The sequence below is a fragment of the Thyridium curvatum genome, assembly GCF_004353045.1.
Source record: "Thyridium curvatum strain D216 chromosome Unknown NODE_6_length_784332_cov_80.453264, whole genome shotgun sequence".
NCBI lineage: Eukaryota > Fungi > Ascomycota > Sordariomycetes > Thyridiales > Thyridiaceae > Thyridium > Thyridium curvatum.
This window is the reverse complement of record NW_022156761.1, coordinates 197,930-218,883: the sequence shown is the minus strand read 5'-3', so window position 1 is coordinate 218,883 and position 20,954 is coordinate 197,930. Positions and strand designations below refer to the sequence as shown.

Sequence of the window (20,954 nt, the reverse complement as noted above, 5' to 3'; positions counted from 1 at the left end):
GAAGCCCATACAACAAGAGACACTGTCATTCATATCCGGCGCGTTGTCCGATACTACATTCAAGAAGCTCAGTGCTGAACCTCCGCTTCCTTGCAATATGATCGACGGGTACATCCCACGCCGATACACACAACAACAGCCATCCTTTAACAACCATTGGAACCATCATACGACAGCAGGAACCCAATCCCATTGCCCGCGTCACTGCTGTCCCAGTCGATAGGCGCATCGATATACTTGCCCTCCTTGTCCGAGTCGGGCGTCGTGATGCGGATGAAGTCGGACCCCTCGTGCAGGGTCGCGAACCAGCCATTGGGCGGGCAGTCAAACGTGAAGAACTCGACGTTGCCGTGGTTCATGTACTCGTCCCGCCCGAGCTGGAGTGTGCAGTACGTCTCGGAGATGTCGCCGTTGGTGATGGCCATGTCGACGTACACGCCGGGCCGCTCCGGGTTCTCGAGGCCGTAGATGCGGCAGGAGTACCTGAAGCAGGTGGCGTAGGCCGCAGGGGCGAGGGCGAGTGCGCTCAAGAGGGCAGATGAGAAATGCATGTTGGGCTTTTCTTGGTGCGTTGATAGCTTTCGGGAGGATGGATGCCAGAAATGCCAGAAATGCCAGATTGAAGGAGCTGCTGTTGACTTTCCAGTTTGCTTGTATGGCAATGGCGCAGCATTTTATATCACTATTCAAGCTCCTTAGGTTGAATGGAAGGATTCTTCAGCCCCCTAGATTTGAGCTCATTATGATATCATCAACTCGGCAAGGCTTTCAACGGATCAACATTGAAGTTGTTGAAGCTTTTCAGGGCAGTTCACGTACGCTTCTAGGTAGTATTTTCACGTAATCTAGGCAGCTGCTCATCTTCATTCTCAAGACTGCTGTCCAATGAGTGATCTGCTTTCATGCCGACCCTTCCGCGGTCTGCTCGAGTTCGTGGGGGTAGGGGAAGCTTAATTGTCTGAGTGACTGACGCTGACATGCCTACACGAGTGCAGATCATTCAGGATTGTGATCGCCCGGGAGCAATCCGCGCCCAGCCGCAACGCGTAGCGCTGCTTATGGCGGCTATGGTCGGCCGCGTAACCTGCTGTACTCGTCGGTTTGTTGAGCCATTTATCCCTTTAAAAGCCGGAACAACACCTCGTAAGCCCATTTCCATCCTTCTAAGGTAGGCAACTCCAGCAGGATCCCCTGCATCATGGATCTCGTTGGTTGTCATGGCGCTCTTCCAGCCTTTAAGGGGATATGTAGTTACGCGCACCCAGACTCTCATGATGCAACCAGTGTCGTCTTCGTTCATTCTTTGAACGGACACAGGGAAATTCTGCTTAGTGCCTGGGGCACCCACTTGGCCAACCCGCGGAGTTGATGTCAGGCTGGCGTCAGAAACTATGCTATGGTCGTACAGACAAGGATCCCGTCGCGCCCAAGCCTGTTCTATATGTTGGGGGCCAAGTTGCTGACAGGGAGTGGAGTTTGGTGGGCGACATCGGGTCTCTGAGGGTCGAAGAGTCTCGTCATCGAAGATATTCATGGTGTGCATTTCGTTACCTAATCGTTGTTTGCAGAGACTAGCACAAATAGAAAGGTTGGTGAACTTGCTCAGCAAAATCACCCCGTTGCTCATCGGACACTCGAGCTGTACCTCGAAACTGACAAAAGAGTCTGGCATTTCGAATTACCATTTCTCTTGCCCGGTCTATGCTATCGCTATTGGTCTATGGGTGACATCTATCGTTCTCTGTAACCAAGCATCGCTACGCCCTTCTACTCATCTCCCTTCCCATCAACCCTCGGATCCCACTTCATATTCACCAGGACAAACTCCTTCAACCCGCCAGGTACCTCGCCAAGGCCCTCCAAGCTTACCCTCCTCACATCACCCACAGGTACGAACCCAAACTTCTCGTACACGGGCATGCCCTGCACCCCGGCCTCGAGGTACGCCGGCGCCCCGGTCTCGCGCGCCCGGTCCATGCCCCACCGGACCAGCATCCCCGCGGCGCCCCGGCGGCGCTGGCTCGGCCGGGTGACGAGGTGCATCAGGATCCAGCACGGCTCGCCCAGAGGGATCCAGCTCTCGCGGAACGAGTCGCGCTCGGTGAGGATGTGGTTGTGCAGGCGGACGTTGAAGTTGGGCGGCGGGTACGCCTCATCGTCGTCGTCGTCATCGTTTGTGCTCATCAGCGGTGCCATCTCCCACGCCGCCTCGCTGGCGTAGGCGTAGCCGTCGGGGTAGTAGTGCCACCGGGCTACGGCGACGGTGGCTCCGGTGTCGTCGTCGACGACCTTCATAAACCGCGTCGTCGGATCCTCGAGGACGCGCCGCCTCTGCAGGGCGAAGCACCTGCGGGCGCGCTGCTCGGCCTCGGCGGAAGTGGTGACGGGCCAGGCGAGCGGGTTGGGCGGTGCAACGAGGTCGTCACCGGGGGTGGGTGCGGTGGCTGCCTCGGAGATGAAGGTGTCGAGGTCCGCCAGCTTGACCGGGGCGATGCGGAGAGCCATGTTCCTGAGAGAGGGTGTTGTGGCAGGACAGATAACAGGCCAATCACAATCGTCTGGACGGCTTAGAAGCTTCATGCGCAGACTCTCGAAGCTGGGAATGTGGAAGTCTTCAGCATACAGATTGGAGGATTTGTCATCTGGGTGGAGATTACCATTTCAGAGCATCGTAGTCAATCTGAGTCACCCGCACCTGGGACTCTGGAAATGCAAAGCTTCCCGCAGAGGGCACAACACTCAGGACACAGTCCTCGAGGTGGGATGTGAGACTTCTCAGGCAGTCACAATCTTTTCTCTCCGTGATTCGGCCTTCCCCAACAACTTTCATCCCGCTGCAGCGAACAGACATGAATTGCACCAGACCCATAATTTCTTCCGAGACCCCATTTTCCTAATCGGGTAATTTTGCCAGTCGTGATCTTGCATCGCGTCGCAGCGCCCAATCAGACGAGGACAACGGTCAAAGCACACTGGGCATGTCGGCATTATCTTGGACATCTTCTTAGAAGATATACCCGTCACTTCAACAACTTCCTTTTCGTTGAGTTCAATGCTCTACTCCACTCTCGGGGTTCAATACTATGCCACGGACAGATATAAATTGGCCGACGATCAACGGCCCTGACCTCAGAGACTTCCTCTTCTAGCTTTCTATCTCAAACCTAAATATTTCATAGAGCAACATCTTTCTCATTTCTTTGTGCACCAAAGAATGACGGCTGACACTCTCAGCCTTCATGGCAAGGTTGCCATTGTCACGGGCTCAGGCCGCGAGAACGGCATTGGCGCAGGCATCGCCGTCGCCCTTGCACGTAACGGGGCTTCAGTTGTTGTGAACTACGTGTCAGAAACTTCCAAGAAGAGAGCTGCCAACGTGGCCGAGTCGCTGCGCAAAGCCGGCGGTCAGGCCATCGTCGTGCAGGCTGCTGTGGACACGCTCGACGGAGCCCGTGAGCTGGTCAGACAAACTCTTGACGGATTTAAGACTGATCACATTGATATTCTCGGTAAGTGATTAGTGCCACGTCCTCTCCAGGATGTGGCTTGTAACTCATCCCGTATAGTGAACAACGCTGCCACCGCATTCTTCTGTCCCATCGCAGAGGAGCCCAACGTCGACCAGCTAGCCAAAGTCTTGAACACCAACATACTTGGTCCATTCTACATGGTCCATGCTGTCGTGCCTCATATGCCTCGCGGCGGCCGCATCATCAACATCAGCTCCACAAACTCCAAGAGAGGCAATGCCAAGATCTCGAGTTATGCGGCGTCCAAGGCAGCGCTTGATAGTCTGACTTGGAGTTGGGCCGAGGAGGTAAGCTCCCAATCGATCAGGACATTTGAATGGCAGGAATGAAAGGGCTAACCATGTCGCCTCTCGCAGCTTGGTAGGAGCCGAGGCATCACGGTCAACTCGGTGGCGCCGGGTCCGGTCAAGACCGACATCTACCCCGAAGGCCACGAGGCGGAGATGATGGAGTCCGAGGTCTCCATCACACGTGCCGCTCGCCGGCCCGGTACAATAGAAGATATCGGAGATGCAGTGCTGTTGCTGGTCAACGAGAAGTCGAGATGGATTACCGGACAGTACATCAGTGTGAGCGGAGGAGTGGCCTACTGAGGTATGGATGGACGAGCAACGGCTGTCTATAAGACGCGAGAAAACAACCTGTTCAGTCTCATGTGTGCAATATGCCTGCGCAAATTGTAACATATTAAGCTGGTTCTTGTCTGACTTATAGCTTTCGTCTACCGCTAAATACCACCCAACGTGCTTGCGCCTTGGCGTATTCTCTGCCCTTTCCATCCTTGATAACACCATGGACAAGAAAAGAATTCCCATCGTGCTCAATATCCTTAAGATTCACAGTGACCTGTATCACCGTCGGAGCACGCAGAGGCCGCAGGAAGTCCACTTGGATTCCCTGTGTTGCTATCGATTTCTTGGCCAGATTGAGCATCCTTGGATTATTCCTTGGAAAGAATTTACCAGGCGGTCTCGAGGGGATCATGCCATCTTGCAGTCGAGCGTTGATTATGCCAAATACACCCATAACATCGTCGAGGAGTGTGGACTGGATTCCCCCATGACATATGTCGCCAAAGCCGCAGACACCATCTCCCAGCGTATAAAAGACCGTGCAGGTAGTAACGGGTAACCAAATACTATCCGAATCAGGATGCGATGTAGGCTCGATGGATGGGTCGTGGAATATGACAATGCGGTTGGAGATGGTCGCTGGCGTGTTGAGGGTCTCGCTGAAGAGCTTTCCGGTACTGCCGCGGCCATCCGTTTCCTTGTCCAACCGTGGAACGATGACTACCTCTTCTTTCATCAATTGATCGCGGCACCACTGGAAGCGCAGGTAATGCTTTAACTCGCTCTCGGCGCCAGGCAACACGGTCGGGCCGGCCATCTCGTGTAGTGAGTCTTGTATACCGCGTCATTGCACGTTAGTAACAGTGAGGGGCTTGATGGTGAATCAACTAACCGTTTGAGCGATAGAACGGACGAAGAGGCAAGGAAACGCTGAAGCACCAGTAGAGTGGCAATATTGTGCAACGAAGCTTGATAAGGAGGCGTAAGAACAAGGCGCGGCCTTTGATGTCAAGTCCTTCAAGTTGAGCTACAGGCGGTCTAATGGAATGACAACAGAGGAGACATCACACTTATTACCACGAATTGTCGCCTGTCGTCATCTGAGACGCTAGCTAGCCGCTCGGCCTCGCGGCATTTCTTACTTATCACCAGACAGGCCTGTGTCATTGAATTTCCGTAAAGGGAAAAGCAGAGGGACCCAGCGTGGTGGCTCCAACGGGGTCTTTAGGCCGATCCTCGATACGAGACACGAGGGTTGTGACCGACAAAGAGACGATCATCTCATAATCGAAACAAGAATAAAGCGATCTTTGCGTTTTATAAGAACCAAGATTTTATGAACCCTTTCCCATTATTCCCAGTATGTGTCGATCACATTAACGTATCGAAGGACCACCCCTGTTGGCACGTTTTCAATACGAGTCGATATCCAACATGAAGCACGAACTTGAGCCAGGTCTGATACGGCAGATCAGCGGCGCCCAAGAAACTGCAGACTCGACACCATATTTTCGCCATGGCCTTACCGTCTGCAACTTTCAAGGAACTGTGTATGGTTTCTGGCGAGCCTTGCGACATTGCCTCGTCTGGAAAGTGTTGACCGGAACCTACCCTCGTTTGCCGGGACCCGTACCGGTCTTCTCCAAACAGGGCAAAGTGCCGTACGCTAACCAGCTGTCGCCACACCGCAACATCCTCCTCTACGCTTTCTTGCCCATCATCTTCCATCAGGGGATCTTGAGCGTGGCTAAGTTGCATGAGATGCGCGTTGCGCCGGTAGTAGAAGACCACGCAGTTAACTGACCTAAAACCATACAGATTTATCTGTGTCAACCTATTCGTATTAGTTCGGCACAATCTGGAAAGCAGCTGGTTGTTCTGATTTTGATCGCTTGGGGGTTCCCTAACTTGATCTATCTGGATATTGGTGGCAAGATGTTGGGAGCCCAAAAGGCACAGCTTATCTACCTTTGACTGCTTTTAGTTTCTCACGGTATTCATGTAGGTGTCGGCGTCCCTCCTCAGCCTCTCTGACAACATCACCCAATCCGTGCCACTCCATGCGCTGACAGACCCGACAGTTAGCCGTGAGCCACTTGTAGTGATTCCACTCGTCTAAGGGCGGTAGATATTCCCAAGCATCAAAGTATCGTTCGCCATCCTCATCCTCGAACCAGATGTCGCCGTCGTTGTCCATTTCCGCGCGGTATCCCGCATACTGCAGTGCATCGCACAGAGCCCTAACCATCGGAAAACTTGAGAGTTGTGCGCGGCCTTCTTCCGTAGAGGTGTGCTGGAAGAACCGGGTTGCGTTGAAGAAATACTTTCCTTCCTCATCGCCTTGCTCCTCTCTCTCGTCAACGTAATCGTCATCATCATCTTCCTCTTCTTCTTCGTCATAATCGTCCTCGCCATGGCCATCGTCATCCTCAGCAAGACTTTCGCTATGTAATGATCGAGCTAGGTCAGATTGCGTCAGTGTCAAAGCACTCATATAGAAAATGCTGGTGATGGCTATAGTGATGAGGTTGGGAAATGATCGATTCAGATCGATTAGCATACCGTAGAAGTCGCCTGAATTAGACCAAGTGAAAGTAAATCTTCGCAAGAGTTTTGGGTCGTCTGAGAGACCGGTCGCCTGATAGTCTCCTGGGCTTATCATATTACTTCCAATTGGTATCCCGGTACTCAACCTTTGTGCCACATCGGCGGCTCGGATTTGTTCATCCCAGTGTAGATACGTCGTATCAACTGTGAGGTGATAATCACTGGCATGCTCCATGAATAACTCGAAGGGGTCCGAATCATGCATAAGCAGATGGGCCAATCCACCCTCAACCCAAGGATACGACCATGGCCCAATTTGACTACCATAACGGCCAGTCAAATGATCAATATACCTGCAACGCATAAACTTGGCCCATGCACTCAGGCCATTAGAGTCCGTTAGCTGCGGATCAGCACCTTGCTGTAGAAACCAATGACTAATTTGAGTCCTGGGGTTGAGACTTCGCACAAGCAGTGTACCGAAATAGCTCCCAACGCCGCCATTGATTTCTGCACCGCACTGAACCAACAAAGATGCGCCTTCGACCCATCCTATCACCCCTGCATTTCCAAGCGCAGTGCGCCTGAAAGACCCCTCAATGTTAGGGTCGACTCCGGCCACTTCCAAGGCAAACAATGTTTCCTCCAGGTTCTTGCACTCGCAGGCGCTGTATAGCAAGTTAACTGGGTAAGGGTTGGCTCGAGAATCGCTGGCATTCCAGTCAGAAAAGCCCAGTGATCGAAGAAATTTGACTTTCCATCGGAGCAGTTGTCCAGGATTACGGCCGCCTCGGTTATGCAAGAGACCAGCAAGGGCCGGGCCGGCTGAGAGAAGATCGCCACCGTGTGCAGACAACGTAGAAACGGCATCGGACAGACCACGTTTGAATGCTTGTACTATTGCAGGCCTGCATATAAGGGAGAAACGTGAACCATTAGTAATAGTCTCAAATGAAAGTGGCTAGAGGGTATTTTCACGAACATCCGTTTGTGTTCAACTATTCCATAAAACGCGCTCGGGTCGCATCCCTGGCCCAGAAGGTACTCCAAAACAATCTGGCCCTTGTATTTGTTGAAGGGTTCTTGATAATTAAAGACGTCCTGGAAAACATGCTATATGCATTGTGAGTACTGCAGGCTAGAACTAACAGATCAGTCTCCATGACAGTGACTTGAAATAGCGCACCTCTAGCAAGCCACCAACGTGCTCGTCTGCATCATGAACACTCGCTTCTCCGTTCTCCAACAAATATCGGACCCGGTCAAAGTCCAATTTGTGACAGGCATCAAATATGGGTGCGTCACTTGGCCGAACACTGAAAATCCTGAGGGAACAACCCAAACGAGGCGCTTGTACCCAGGATCCGATCAGTTGCTGGGTATGAACTTCGAAAAGCAGGATCCGTTGGCAAAGGAAATAGAATCCCACTTTCAACAGGAATCGGCCTTTTCGGCGGTTTCGTCTGGTTTCAATCGCCACAGATCCCCCCACCTTCGGGGCAGTGATAAAAGACGTTGGTAAGCTGGTCATGTCCGTATCGCCAAAGTGTGCAAAGGACCGATTCAAAGTTTTCCTCATATTATGCTGGATTAATATGGCGACCGGATTGCTATCGAGTGGTTTGGTTTGATGGGCGGTTTCAGAATGACCTTGTTCCAAAGCTCGGACAGGCAATTTTACTCCTTGATGTTGGATTTCTTCTGCGGATGGCCTAGAAGTATTCTGTTCGGACTCCACGGATCGCTTAGCCACATTAGGTATTCAAGTTATCATCTTCATGAGGGTGGTGTACCTGTACTAGCAGAGCGTCAATCCCGCTGTGAATCATGCTCCGAATGCTTTGAAGGTCTCGTTTCAAATCCTCGTGGGCGGCACTCTGGACGGCGCTCAGATTCAGTAAAGAGACATAATTGAAGTTAGCTAAGCGCCTAATCAATGCAGTTAAACAATTAGTACAGCGTTTTTTTTGGCTTTGGGAATGGCGGTCAGATCCAGGCGAGATGCCACCTCCTCAGTCGGATAGCTGATGAGAGAAACATTCAATTACTTACAACCCTAGAATGTTGAGCATGTTATCGACGCCGGCTACCGCTTCCTTGATCTCCCTGATCACGCGATCGGCTTTTGTCTTGTTGAGAGTTGCCCATAGCAATCGATCTTTAACTTTCGGGGTGTCTTGCAATTGTGCCTCATTTGCGGCCTTGAGGCTTTGAAGCCGTAGTAGTTGGGATTGGAGCTGGCCAAGAAAGATAGTGTGATGTTCGTCCAGGAGGAGGGCACTCGAATCAGCAGCCGAGAGTTCTGAATACAGATTTTCGTACTGATGTAGACGCGAGAATAATAAATCAATCTTTGACGATAGTTCGAGCAATTCGTTCGGTGAGTTGCGGAAGGACTGCGTCAGGTTTTTCGCCGCCCGGCTCAGCCTGATGGACAAGCTTAGAAGCTCAGTGACTGCGGCAACGCCTCCGACGACTTCCATTGCCAACAATGCACCCGATACGGTTTAAATGCCGAGGAATGTCAATATTGCGTTAACCGCAGCGGAATGTGTGTGTTTCGGATCGTCATGCGGAAGCGTAGACGACGGTTTGGGATGTCGGGAAATAAAGAGGAGAGTATTCGGGGTCAAGAGGAAACGTACCTATTCTGCCTTGCAAGAAGCCCGTAAAACTGCATAGGTTGCAGACGCCACATCTGCACCTTGTGCCAGGCTCAACTGTTACGTGGTGGGTGCGAGGACGCTAAGATGTCGTTGGTGGGTGGATACAACCCTCAGCAAACTCCATCAACAGGGTTTCGTCTGCAGGGATTTTGAGTGTATGTCTCTCCTTCTTTTCTTTCAATGTGGCTATGATGATAGTGATCTGTCTTTCCAAGGTGTTGGTGGTGACTGGCTTGCAATCCCACGACGAGCCAGAACGAGAACACTAAACTCTTTCTTCGCAAAGCCCGTAACTGCTGCTTACTGCAAGAATACCTGCTCAGTCCTTATGAAACGAGGGTCTTTCCGGCTCCAACCGTACTGAGCGGAAATACGACCCGACCCGAGTTCAACTCTTGTTTGCACGCAATCAATGTTCGGGGAGCGCCTGTCAGCTCTAGGTGTTTCTCCGTAGATGCTGGTTCTCGCGAGCTCTCTGCCTCCTGCATTTGCTCTTCCTTGTTTGTATTGTTTAAACTGTAAAGCAATGGAGATACTTGTCTGTCGCATCTCCACTTTGGATACACTAATCACACCAGCTGTGTTTGGTGAGGGCCAATTTAGCATCTGTTGAGAGCTTGGGCATGACTAAGCACACCAGTCATCCTGGGTTTTGAAGCCTCGTGCTGACATGGCCTCGGAAACGCTTTGTCTTCCTCTTCAGAGTGTAGCTCAGTATAGCGCCATGCCAGTCGGCCACAAAGTGATATTCGAGCGCAAGTACAGGCTGAAGACGGCAGGCCCGCCAGCCGCACAAGCTCCGGGCCATCCCGGCAACCCCCGAACGCTTGCATTTGTCAACGTCGCCCATCCCGAGCAGGTCAAGGATCCGCTCACGCAGCGCAAGATCCGGCGCCATGTCGTGCTGACGTCCAAGCAGCCTCGGAGGCGAGCCTTCGACTCTGTCGACGTTGGCCCTTGCCGAGACGTCGCCCGGCCCCAGCTACAGCTTCCCACCCCGTCCTACTGGGGTGAGGTCAGGATATGCACCCACTTCAACCGCTTGTTCCAAGCCATGGACATGGTATCCAAGGGACTGGTATCCATAGCCGTGAACAACTTAGCCCATAATTCCGGGCCGAGGTTGTACGAGGGCTTGCACGACCTGCAGCGCCAGAACGAGCTGGGGAAGAGAGCACCCCTAGCCGAACTGAAGCAGTATACCGACTCCGTTAGCCTTGTACGAAGCTCCATCCTTTCAACGAGGGAGTACCAGGCTGGTCGCTATGCCATTGTCGGGACTGTTGTCTGTCTGGCATATTTCGAAGTGAGAAGACCATCGTGCCACCCCCTGAGCCGAGTTTCGAGACTAATCACCTTTGTACCAGGTGCGAGCCCGACGTAATTATGCGGGATGGGCGATGCATATGCAAGGGCTGGAGACTATCGTCAAACTCTACGGCGGTGTTGACACACTCGATTCTCATCAAGCAACCCGCCAGGCTTTGTTCCTGTAGGCATTCTTTACACCACGATCTCTTGTTGAGTGGTATCTAATCGCTCCAGCAGCACTGATGTCCTTGGATCACTGGCTTACGACGCCCGTCCACGCTTTGCACAAATACGTGACAGCTCCATGCCATGGAACGGTTCAGCAGGATCATCCTTACATGCTCCCCTCACATCAATAACGAGTGCTGCTTCACGGTCGGCTGACTTCTCATCAGTAGTCATCGACAGCGCTTTGCGATCGATTTCTCAATTAGCCGCCTTGGTCAACAACATACCTGGCAAATACGAGCACGAGATGGCCTTTGATCTTCTCATCCCGGTCTGCAGGATTTCGCATGATCTGCTATCGCTTCCTCGGCGAAATGAAGATATGCTATTGCCTTCGACACCCAAAGTACCGCTCTCTGCCATCGCCGAACTGGTCCGCGTCTCAGCCCTAGCTCTCGTGGCCACGGTGATAAGCACAACCAGCGGAGACGATCTCTATTGCACCGCGTACCGCAGCGGCGCCTGGCAGGACGTTCTACGTCGTACCGAGAGAGAGGACTGGGCCGGGCGGGAGGAGCTAAGGCTATGGGTGCTAGTCGTCCAGTCGACGATGGACTTGGGGCCGGTAAGGGCATGGCTCGTGGACGAGATCATTGACGCGATGGGCTCGTTGTCGCTGAGGACCTGGGACGAACTGGTGTCGTGCCTGCACCAGGTCGGCTGGGTGCGGCATCTGGCCATGCGAGAGATGGAACGCCTCAGGTTGAACATCGAAGCGTGTCTGGTACGCGAGTGGAATAGAATGTAGAGAATTGGCAGATCGGATGTTGAGAGTTGGGTAAATATTTAGCGTTTGGAGTTCATAGGCCAATGTACTCGGTGGAGTCTGGTCGGATACGTTGAATCTTGCTTAAGGATGCTCAATATTGGACTCTGCAACGACGGCTTAAATCTTGTTACAACCAATTCAATTCTGACTAGGAAAAAGGAAACCAGACTTAAAAACAAAGAATGAACCAGATTTCGAGGGCGTTTCTGAATCTCACTGAGAATGACTCCCAAGCAGTGATCATAACCTCTGCAACCTCAACCCATCCTCCTCCGCTAGTTCGTCTTGCGTGTGGTTGCCATGCAATTTCTTGATGTAAGCGTTGAAACGACCCGTGGTCTGAATTATATCCTCCAGGATCTCGAAGTCCAGCCGCTCCTTTTCCCACATGGCGTACTTTCGAGCCGTTGTGATTACGTTGCGTATCTCCCTCCCATTCATTTCGTGGTTCGCAAGTTGCGGGACATGGCTGATCAAGTCGCTAAAGTCAATGTTCTCCTTCAAACTCTGTAGTCGGCGTATAAAGTTCTCCCAGATCTTTATGCGGTGGTGTGTCTCCAGGTTGGGATAGTGAAGAGCCAGTTGAATACGCGACTTGAACGCCTCGTCGAATGTGTCGACGCGGTTGCTCGTAAGGATGAGGATGCCATCGTAGTACTCCAAGGTACGGAGGAAGACCGAGACTAGAGCATTGCGCTGCAGGTCCTCGAGACTCCGCTGTTCCAAGAACACATCGGCTTCGTCTAATAGAACGACACAGCCCCATGTCTTCCCCAAGTGGAGGACGGATTCCAGGTACGTCTCGACCATCTCTGACTCTGTTCCAATATCGCCGCAGGTGACCGGGTAGAGAGGCTTCTCGGCAATTTCGGCGACACTTTCTGCAGTGAGTGTTTTACCCGTTCCTTGACCTCCGTGAAGGAGAAGGATGAGGCCATTCCCCTTGCCATAGATCAAATCAGTCCCTCTCTCAGCCTCGAGATGGTTACTAACCAAAGCTTGGAGAAGTCGTTTTGTCTTTCTCTCTAGCACGAGATTCTCAAAGGCATCCTTGTTCCAGGCGACCTCGGAGATTTTATCAACCTCCAGATCGAGCCACTTTTTCCTCTTGAGGCTGTACCCCTTGATCGTCCGGGGTAGTAGGTAGAGGAATTCCTCGTCGGGAGGTGACTCACTCTTCATACGTTGAGGCCCTAGGTCATCTGAGACCTCCTTTTCCCCCAGTGACTTATCATGAGACTCTCTCTTGTGCAGCTCACGGTACATGCCAAGATCTATCATGAAGCGTTCTTCACCCGAGGAGTCTCGGGTCGGATCCTCGAGGTACGAGACAAAATGTCTGAAACGACACTTCCAGAACATCTCACCTCTACGGCGCAGAGTTTCAGTAGCCTGGTCGCCGGACCTCAAAGGCTTCACATCTAACTCATCGATTTTGAGCTCGGAGGATTGGTCGGAATCGAGTGAAAATTGCAAAATCGTTTTGCGATGAGAGAAGACTCCGTCAAAGTCCCAATGCTCGCAAACGATGGACCAGCAGCTCTTTCTCTTCATCTCCGCCGTTTCTTTCAAGGGACGAGTTGAGTGATCAAGCCAAGACGTGGCGAGATAACCGCAAATATCGTTGCCTTTCCCCTTCAAGAGTAGATCACCAGGCTTGAAAAGATACTCAATGGAAGAACTTGTGATGGTTCCCTTCCCAAGCAGCTTATCAACAGACTCGTACTCATTATTGAGCTCGCACAGGATGTACTCAAGCAGCAGTTGAAGCGAGGCCCTCTCGTTGCTAGGCAGTGTTGCCAAGAATTCAGCTAGAATTTCCCGGCTGTGGAAAATAGCAAGATATGGGGAGCTCAGGCTGATCGAATCCGCAATTACAGTACCATGCTCAACCTTGAAGTTGTTTGAACCGAACTTGCTGAGCTTCTTGAAAGCGGCCACTAGATTGGGCGTTCTTGTTTCGATATGCTCGGACGTGTGCCCGATTGGCGATAGAGAACCCTCTTCATCGTCTGTGACCTCAGGCGCCTTCATAGTCGATGGGTTGTAATGTCGAAACACGACAAACCCAATTTCCGGGCGTCTTTCTAGGTATGCATCAATGCTACGCACGGGCATGTTGCTCTTCAACGCTTTCGACTCGCCATCCCCAAAGACCCACTGAGGGTGATCAAAGTAGTAGGGGCCTTTGCCACCGTCTCCTATGTGATGAATGATTTTCTTCCGGGACGCTGGCTCGAAGGTCAGTTGACTACACCGGACCAAATTAGCCAGATAAGCTTGAAATGCCCCGGGACTCGTTGTTGCGTCCTCGGGAAGCCCTAGAATGTTAGCATCGATCATTCGAGGAACTGCGGCCTCGCTGCTGCCTGGAAGGGAGGAAATTGGGCTTCCCTCATTGGTGATACTTCGAGGACTATGACGGCGTCTTTTTGGATATGAACTAGTTGTTTCTTCTGGGCTCCTTGTTAGCATCATGAGGCGACGTGATACGCCCTCTGCAGAGCTGGATGTGTAGCATTGGTATGACCAACCAGCGAAGAAAACTTGTTCAGTATCGCCAGAATCCCTCGCTTCTAACCTTTCCATTATTTTTCTCTTTCTGAGTTCCTGTTGCATAAGCATTAAGCAACTAGGTGGACTAGGAAAGTCAGGTGGACTAGACCGAAAGACAGAACGCAGCCCGCATCAGTTTTCGCCGTGGGACTTCCAATGAAAACAGACACACAAAGAACCTACAAATTTATATGGGTGTCATTAGTGGTCACGCCTATGGCATTACCGTGCGGCGGTGCCGGCTCTGGGTTGGTGTCGCTTGGTGCCTGAAGCAAGCCAGTATTCTTCCTAAGCTCACGCCGCTCTAATGCAACGAGGTCGCGCCGCTCTGTCTCGAAAGCGCTACCTTTGCTTCGATCATCAGAGATTGTTAGGTGCACAGACTTGGCTTTGGAGCTGGGGAGCGTTTTTGGGACTATATGGTCTGGTGCGTGTCTCGACGTGCGGTCTTGTAGGCGTTGATTCTTGTGGGGTTGGGTAGGCAGAGTCGGAGTATCGCTGTGTTCATCGTCTGTTGTTGCTTGTTCTCCGTCGCTGTCTTCCTCTCCTCCTTCTCCTTCTTCCCCTCCTTCTTCATCAGCTTCTTCTTCCCTATCTTCTCCTATTTCTCCTTCTTTATCATCGCCTAACTTAACTTCAAAGGTGCTGACATCGCCACCAGCACCATGGTCCAAAGTGTCACCGGAACTGAGGGCGGAATTTCGTTGTGCGGAAAGTCTCCCTGGAAAACGTGGCCCGGATTGTTGCCTTGGTCTCTCCTTGGCCGAGAGTCGTGCCTGAGAGGATCCGTTCATTGCGAAAGACCCCATAGAATCTCGTTTGGGTGGTTCCAAGTCTAATAATTGATATTTGTCGGAAATGATATTGGCGGTAGTACATGTAAAATGTAGGTTGTTGTGTCAAAGAGGCCAAGGTAGTGTCTGACCAGAAACGGATTCGAGAAGCATCTGCAAGCAGCATGCAGGGCTGAGCTCGCCTCTCAAAAGGTTCGTTTGTGCGGTCCGAAATTGTGTGTGGCGAGGGGTTGGGCGAGTAACACCGTAGAAGGGGCGGTGTCGAATCTGCCTTACCACCTCCCACGAATAGGACAGTGCCACGAGATCGAGCGACCAACAGAAATCAGTCGTTCCATGACGCAGCCGATGCGTCAGCTAATTACAATTCAACATATTCAGGCCACACACTCAGCGACTACCCCTCAACGGGTGCCGCCGACAACAATCCGAGCAGCCTCTTCCATCAGACGTAGCACCAAGATGTAGAAACACCTCCTATGAACAGGCGATTTGAGCACCAATCCTGTTCCACTGTAGACCTTTTGAGCACATTGTATACGCTCAGGCTGTCACATCATGGAGAAGATTGATGCTTTTCGATCCTTTTACTCCGGACCGGAGAACGTGCACGAGTAAGGATATGTCCAAGTCCCTTCCCACTATCAAGGGAACCGAAATAACAGACTCGATGTGGACAGTAAAGAACTTTTCACCGAAGTTTTCCGGGAGGCAATGCAGGCATTCCAAAGCGAGCTCTCGAAGGACAGCACAAAGGTACAATGGCTGTACAATTCGCGGCTCGATAGCCTCGAAGAGGTGCTCTCAGCCACCGTCAATGCTCAGGCTCAGTATGAATCGCAAAAAGACAAGTCGACCATGCGACGGACGCTCGTGGACTTGTCAAAGAAAATCCATTATTACGGAAAGGTCCTGGATGTCATGGTACAGCATCATCCAGAGTATGTATCTCTGGTGTGGGGTGCCATGAAAGTTTTGTTTGTGGTAAGTTTGTCCCTTTCGTTGCGACTCTCAGCAGGCAGGTTGCCTAATACGACGTACAAAGGGGGTTGTGAATCATCAGAATCTGCTTTCAACCCTTGCGGGTGCTCTCTGCCAGATTGCCGACATTTTGCCACGAGTCGAGTTGAGCATACAGCTCTATTCAACATCTTACATGAAGCAAATCGTGGTGCCCCTCTACACAAGCATCTTGAAGTTCCTCGTGCGTGCCCTCCGCTGGTACCAGGAAAGCAGGACCATGCGAGCCATACACGCCATAACCCGACCAGCCGAGCTCTGCTACAATGATATCATTGCAGAAATATCATCACTGTCGCAAAGACTATCAGAGCTAGCTCTTGTCAGCGGCCTTGCTGAGCAACGAGACCTGCATACTAGATTGCGCCTTATGCATTTGGACATGACGCGACTGAGAGATGTCGTGCTACAGATGAAGGACTCGATGGCCGCCGAGCAGGTTATCAACGCCTCGGCGAGGATTGAGTTTCGCCAACAGTTGACATCAATCCAGGTAACTCAATTTGTCGATATCCTCTCCAAGGCACCACTTCTTGACCCGCTCAAGTCACTCGAGTCATCCGTATTCCTGCGTAAACGGCGTCGACATATATCAGTACCTTATAGCCTCCGTTTCTGGTTCACGACGGAAATGCAGAATTGGAATCAGGGACATGGTTCAGGTTTTGTTATGATTGACGGGACGTGGAAGCTGCGGCATATCGTTCGCGATTTCTGTACTGACTCGATCATGTCGCTGCAAGAAGCGAAAACTCCTGTCATCTGGGCCCTAAAGCCCGCAGACTTCCCGCAACAGGCGGATAGTCAGGTTTGGTCCATCGACATCCTCAAAATCCTCATAGCTCAAGCTATCCGACTCAATTTGACCATCCAAACAGACTCCGAGCTATCCCCACGACTACGAGCTTGCAACACTGCGATGACCTACGAAGAATGGCTACAGATCCTCGCCTCAGTGCTCCAGAACATCCCATACCTTTACATGTTCATAGATTTGGAACTTGTCTCCCATCCAATGGACGACAGTAAGCGTTCGTGGCCTCGGGCAATCCAGAGAGTGCTCGCCGAGCTTTCGCAGCGGGGCTGTGGTTGTGTCATCAAGGTTGCTCTGATAAGCTACGGATCCCACGTATTTACAACTTCAGCTATCGGCGGAGACGCACCTCCTGTGGTACGCGTTACGGATAATTGTTCTCGGCAGGGCTCGGCGAGATACTCTAAACTAAGAGTTGGAACGCTCGCACGGAGAGCAAGAAAGCAAGAAACCAGACGGGGTGCGAGGAGGACGGAGCTCTAGGGGAGAGATGAGGTCACGAGCTTATTGGGTCAAGGCCAAGGAGCATACTACTGGTTTTATTGATCTCGTGGCGTGGATGCATGCAAGCAGGAGGATCGGAGTTGGTGGTGGTTGAACGGACGGTGGATTAAGTTAGGTACATTATGTATGTAGTTGAGGTTCAGTAGCGCAGCTGGCACCAGCTGCCTCCGCCAAGATCACCCCTCCGGTAAGCCAAGCGGCCAAGCTTATCAATCACTGATAGCGGGGGCTCTGACTCTAATCGGCCTCAAAATTTCCAAAATTTCAACCCCGCCACTCTCTGGCTTTGAAATCGTTATTCAACCCCCTAACAAAACATCCCAGAGGCGCATTTTGTGAGTTTTGCCCAAAATGTCGTCGATGGATGTAGATATGGACGCTCCCGTGTCCATCGCCTCGGGTGGAACCGCTCAGACTGGCGCAACGTGAGTTCTATCCCTCCCTTTCCCATACTTATTGCCGATAAGAAAAGAGATCCTGGACTGACTTGACTTCGTTTCCAGTATTCTCTGTTGCAACTGCTCTGCCCCGATCGATGGCACCACCTCCGCCAACGCCCTCTGCTACGACTGTATCAAGCTCACTGTCGACATCTCCCAAGGCATCCCCCGCGAAGCGAATATCCAGTTCTGCAAAGACTGCGACAGATGGCTCCTGCCGCCCAACAGCTGGGTCGTGGCAGCGCCTGAATCGCGCGAGATGCTTGCCCTGTGCCTGAAGAAGCTGAGGGGCTTGAATAAGGTCCGCGTCATCGACGCCAGCTTCATCTGGACAGAGCCCAACTCAAGACGAGTGCGCGTCAAGCTCACGATCCAGGACTCGGTCGCGGAGGGTGTTGTGCTGCAGCAAAGCTTCGAGGTGGTCTACGTCGTCGGCACCCACCAGTGCCCCGAATGCCAAAAGTCATACACGGCGAACGTGTGGAGGGCGTGTGTCCAGGTCAGACAAAAGGTGCTGCACAAGCGTACCTTTTTGTTCCTGGAGCAGCTGATCATGAAGCACGGTGCGCATCGGGATACCCTCAACATCAAGGAAGCCAAAGACGGCATCGACTTCTACTTCTCGCAAAGGAATCAGGCTGTCAAGTTTGTCGACTTTCTCAAGTCTGTCGTTCCCGTGTTTGTCAAGAACTCCCCAGAACTCATTTCCGAAGACATTCACACGTCGACCAAGTCCATGAAATTTGCCTTCTCGGTGGACATCGTCCCCATCTGCAAAGACGACCTTGTCGCCCTCCCGCTGGAGCTGGCCAAGAGGATAGGAAACATCTCGCCCATCTGCCTGTGCTGGAGAATTGGAACTTCGGTCAACCTGCTGGACCCACAGACTCTCACCAGTGCCGAGATTGCCGCTCCGATATACTGGAGAGAAAAGCATCAGTTCGGTGCTCTGGCAGACATGAAAGAGCTGGTCGAGTTTGTTGTGCTGGATATTGAGCCCACCGGCTACCGAAAGGGCAAGTGGGTGCTCGCCGAAGCCACTGTCGCCAGGGCCTCGGACATGGGCGCCAACGACACCACCTATTTCACCCGCACGCACCTTGGACACATGCTGCAGGTCGGCGACTCGGCCATGGGCTACCTGCTCACTGGGACCAACTTCAACAGCGCCGAGCTCGACGCCATTGAGGAGTCGCACGCCTACGGCTCCACCATCCCCGACGTCGTCCTGGTCAAGAAGCACTGGCCCCGCAAGCAGAAGAACCGCAAGCGCCACTGGCGGCTCAAGCGTATGGCCAAGGACGAGGGCGAGCTGCTTCCCAAGAAGTCTGACCAGGCCCGCATGGATGCCGAGTACGAAACCTTCCTGCGCGACGTCGAGGAGGACGACGAGCTGCGCGCTGCTCTGGCGCTGTACAAGAACACCAACAAGAAGAAGCTGCAACAGCAACAGGGCGGTATGGACGTGGACAGCATGAGCGTGGCGGGCACGGAGATGACGGAGGATGTCGACGGTGATGACGCGCCGCGGGTAGACATGGAAGAGCTGCTGGATGATTTTGACGAGCTTGCGATTGAGGACCAGCAATGAGCCTGTTGCAAAATAGCCTTGCGCTACCAAGGTTCATAATATCTGCTTTTTCAGGCGTTATGGGAATTATATGAGGGTTGATAGACCGGAGCATCATCATTAGGGCGAATAGCATCATCTGAAATCGGAAAAGTTTTGACAGTTATTTGTATTTGACCATCTCTCGTACCATGGCCAGTGCCTTGACCCATTTTCAATAACCAGTTACCCATGTAACTAACTCCAGACAATGAAGGAACACATTAGAAAATCTTACTCAACACCCTCTGCACCTGCTCGGGCTGCTCTATCCTCTCCTTCTTCTTCTTGTCGACCAGGGGTATCTGCTTAAACGTCGTCGTGCGCTCCTCCGCGGCGCCGCCGTCCTTCTCGCTCTTCTTACTCTTCTTGCTCCTCTTCCCAGCAGCCGCGGCGTCGTCCTCGTCGCGGTCCGCGGCCTTGCGCTTCGCCTCGCGCTTGGCGCGCATGCCGTCGAGCACTTTGGCCTGCTCGACGTTGCGCACAAACTCCTTGTTCTCGCGCGTCGTCTTTGCGATCTCGGCGCGCATGCGGCTCGTGCGCTCGGCGTTCTCGGCCGAGATCTGCTCCGTCAGGTGGTGCCACTTGAAGCCCTTGAGGTAGCGCAGCGTCCAGATGTCGTCGCGGTAGTAGCTGCCCTTCTTGCCGCCGATGGTCTGCGCGTTGAGCAGCTCGCAGGCGCGCTTGGCGTCCTTCTTGCGCACGAACTCGACCCAGCCCTCCGTGTATGACTTCTTCTTGTTGCCCCCCGCGCGCACGCGCCGGGCGTGGGCCGCCGGGTCCTCGGGCGAGCAGAAGATGCGGTTGATGGCGCCGTGGGCCTCGAGCAGGGAGCGTAGCTTCTGGGGCTTCATGAAGGGCGGCAGGCGGGAGATGTAGACCACGCCCGACTTGCGGACGGCGGCCTCGCTGGCCACGAGGTTCTTTTTGGAGAGGGGCTTGGAGAGGCCTGGGAGCTCGTGTTGGGACTGGGGCTTGGTCTTTTGTTTTGTGTCTTGTTCTTCTTCTTCTTCCTCCTCCTCCTCTGCCGCGAAGGGTTCTTCGCCGTCCTCTGATTCGTGCGGTTGGCTGGTGCTGATGTCGAGAGACTCTTGGCGGAGCTGGGCGGCTGCGGCGTCGTCGTGGTCTTCTTCATCTTGATCGCTTGCCCTGTCTTCCTCGTCGCTACCGGAGCCGGCATCGCTCAGGGCGTCCTCGTCGTCGCTGGCATCGCTCAGGGCGCCCTCGTCGTCGCTGGCATCGTCGACTTTTCTGCGCTTGGCGGTGCGGCCGCCGCCTTTCCTCAGCTCCTCGGCCTCGGAGTCGTAGCCCTGGCTGCCGTCGTCGTCGCTCTCCTCGGCGTCGAGGAACTGGTTGCGCTTCTCGAGAGGCATCTCTTTTGGGACTGGCGAAATTGACGCTGTCGGTTATGTACAATAGCAAGATGTTGAGGCGCAACCGAATTGTCCCACCAGAAGCCTGTCCCTCTCAGTGCGGTTCTAGCTTGGCGATCCTCAGAAAATTTATTTGGAGGCGGCGCTTATCGATAACACGGCACTTGGGGTCCTTATCTTATCGGTGACGATATCTCTTGGTGGGGCATCACCGGGTCTAC

At 52.8% G+C, this 20,954-nt stretch overlaps 9 protein-coding genes across 9 annotated transcripts; 3 read left to right on the top strand and 6 right to left on the bottom strand.

The window, feature by feature from the left end:
• Window positions 1–146: 146 nt before the first annotated feature.
• Window positions 147–551, bottom strand: E0L32_001547 (uncharacterized protein; the record flags this gene model as incomplete). The annotated part of the gene is made up of 1 exon (XM_031135638.1): window positions 147–551. One exon carries the CDS (start codon window positions 549–551, stop codon window positions 147–149), a length of 405 nt encoding a protein of 134 aa, XP_030990798.1.
• A 1,216-nt stretch (window positions 552–1,767) lies between these two features.
• Window positions 1,768–2,505, bottom strand: E0L32_001546 (uncharacterized protein; the record flags this gene model as incomplete). Its single annotated transcript, XM_031135637.1, has 1 exon — window positions 1,768–2,505. The coding sequence occupies one exon, from the start codon at window positions 2,503–2,505 to the stop codon at window positions 1,768–1,770; it is 738 nt and encodes a 245-aa protein (XP_030990797.1).
• A 709-nt stretch (window positions 2,506–3,214) lies between these two features.
• E0L32_001545 (uncharacterized protein) lies at window positions 3,215–4,123 on the top strand (the record flags this gene model as incomplete). Its single annotated transcript, XM_031135636.1, has 3 exons — window positions 3,215–3,509; window positions 3,567–3,817; window positions 3,887–4,123. 3 exons carry the CDS (start codon window positions 3,215–3,217, stop codon window positions 4,121–4,123), a joined length of 783 nt encoding a protein of 260 aa, XP_030990796.1.
• A 115-nt stretch (window positions 4,124–4,238) lies between these two features.
• E0L32_001544 (uncharacterized protein) lies at window positions 4,239–4,919 on the bottom strand (the record flags this gene model as incomplete). Its single annotated transcript, XM_031135635.1, has 1 exon — window positions 4,239–4,919. One exon carries the CDS (start codon window positions 4,917–4,919, stop codon window positions 4,239–4,241), a length of 681 nt encoding a protein of 226 aa, XP_030990795.1.
• Window positions 4,920–6,062: 1,143 nt separating this feature from the next.
• On the bottom strand, window positions 6,063–9,132 carry E0L32_001543 (uncharacterized protein; the record flags this gene model as incomplete). Its single annotated transcript, XM_031135634.1, has 2 exons — window positions 6,063–7,557; window positions 8,702–9,132. 2 exons carry the CDS (start codon window positions 9,130–9,132, stop codon window positions 6,063–6,065), a joined length of 1,926 nt encoding a protein of 641 aa, XP_030990794.1.
• A 907-nt stretch (window positions 9,133–10,039) lies between these two features.
• E0L32_001542 (uncharacterized protein) lies at window positions 10,040–11,602 on the top strand (the record flags this gene model as incomplete). The annotated part of the gene is made up of 3 exons (XM_031135632.1): window positions 10,040–10,621; window positions 10,683–10,807; window positions 10,861–11,602. The coding sequence occupies 3 exons, from the start codon at window positions 10,040–10,042 to the stop codon at window positions 11,600–11,602; spliced, it is 1,449 nt and encodes a 482-aa protein (XP_030990793.1).
• Window positions 11,603–11,863: 261 nt separating this feature from the next.
• E0L32_001541 (uncharacterized protein) lies at window positions 11,864–14,973 on the bottom strand (the record flags this gene model as incomplete). The annotated part of the gene is made up of 2 exons (XM_031135631.1): window positions 11,864–14,129; window positions 14,363–14,973. 2 exons carry the CDS (start codon window positions 14,971–14,973, stop codon window positions 11,864–11,866), a joined length of 2,877 nt encoding a protein of 958 aa, XP_030990792.1.
• Window positions 14,974–15,531: 558 nt separating this feature from the next.
• E0L32_001540 (uncharacterized protein) lies at window positions 15,532–19,342 on the top strand (the record flags this gene model as incomplete). The annotated part of the gene is made up of 5 exons (XM_031135630.1): window positions 15,532–15,587; window positions 15,654–15,957; window positions 16,019–17,164; window positions 17,636–17,646; window positions 17,815–19,342. The coding sequence occupies 5 exons, from the start codon at window positions 15,532–15,534 to the stop codon at window positions 19,340–19,342; spliced, it is 3,045 nt and encodes a 1,014-aa protein (XP_030990791.1).
• Window positions 19,343–19,584: 242 nt separating this feature from the next.
• E0L32_001539 (uncharacterized protein) lies at window positions 19,585–20,733 on the bottom strand (the record flags this gene model as incomplete). Its single annotated transcript, XM_031135629.1, has 1 exon — window positions 19,585–20,733. One exon carries the CDS (start codon window positions 20,731–20,733, stop codon window positions 19,585–19,587), a length of 1,149 nt encoding a protein of 382 aa, XP_030990790.1.
• Between the last annotated feature and the right edge of the window lie 221 nt (window positions 20,734–20,954).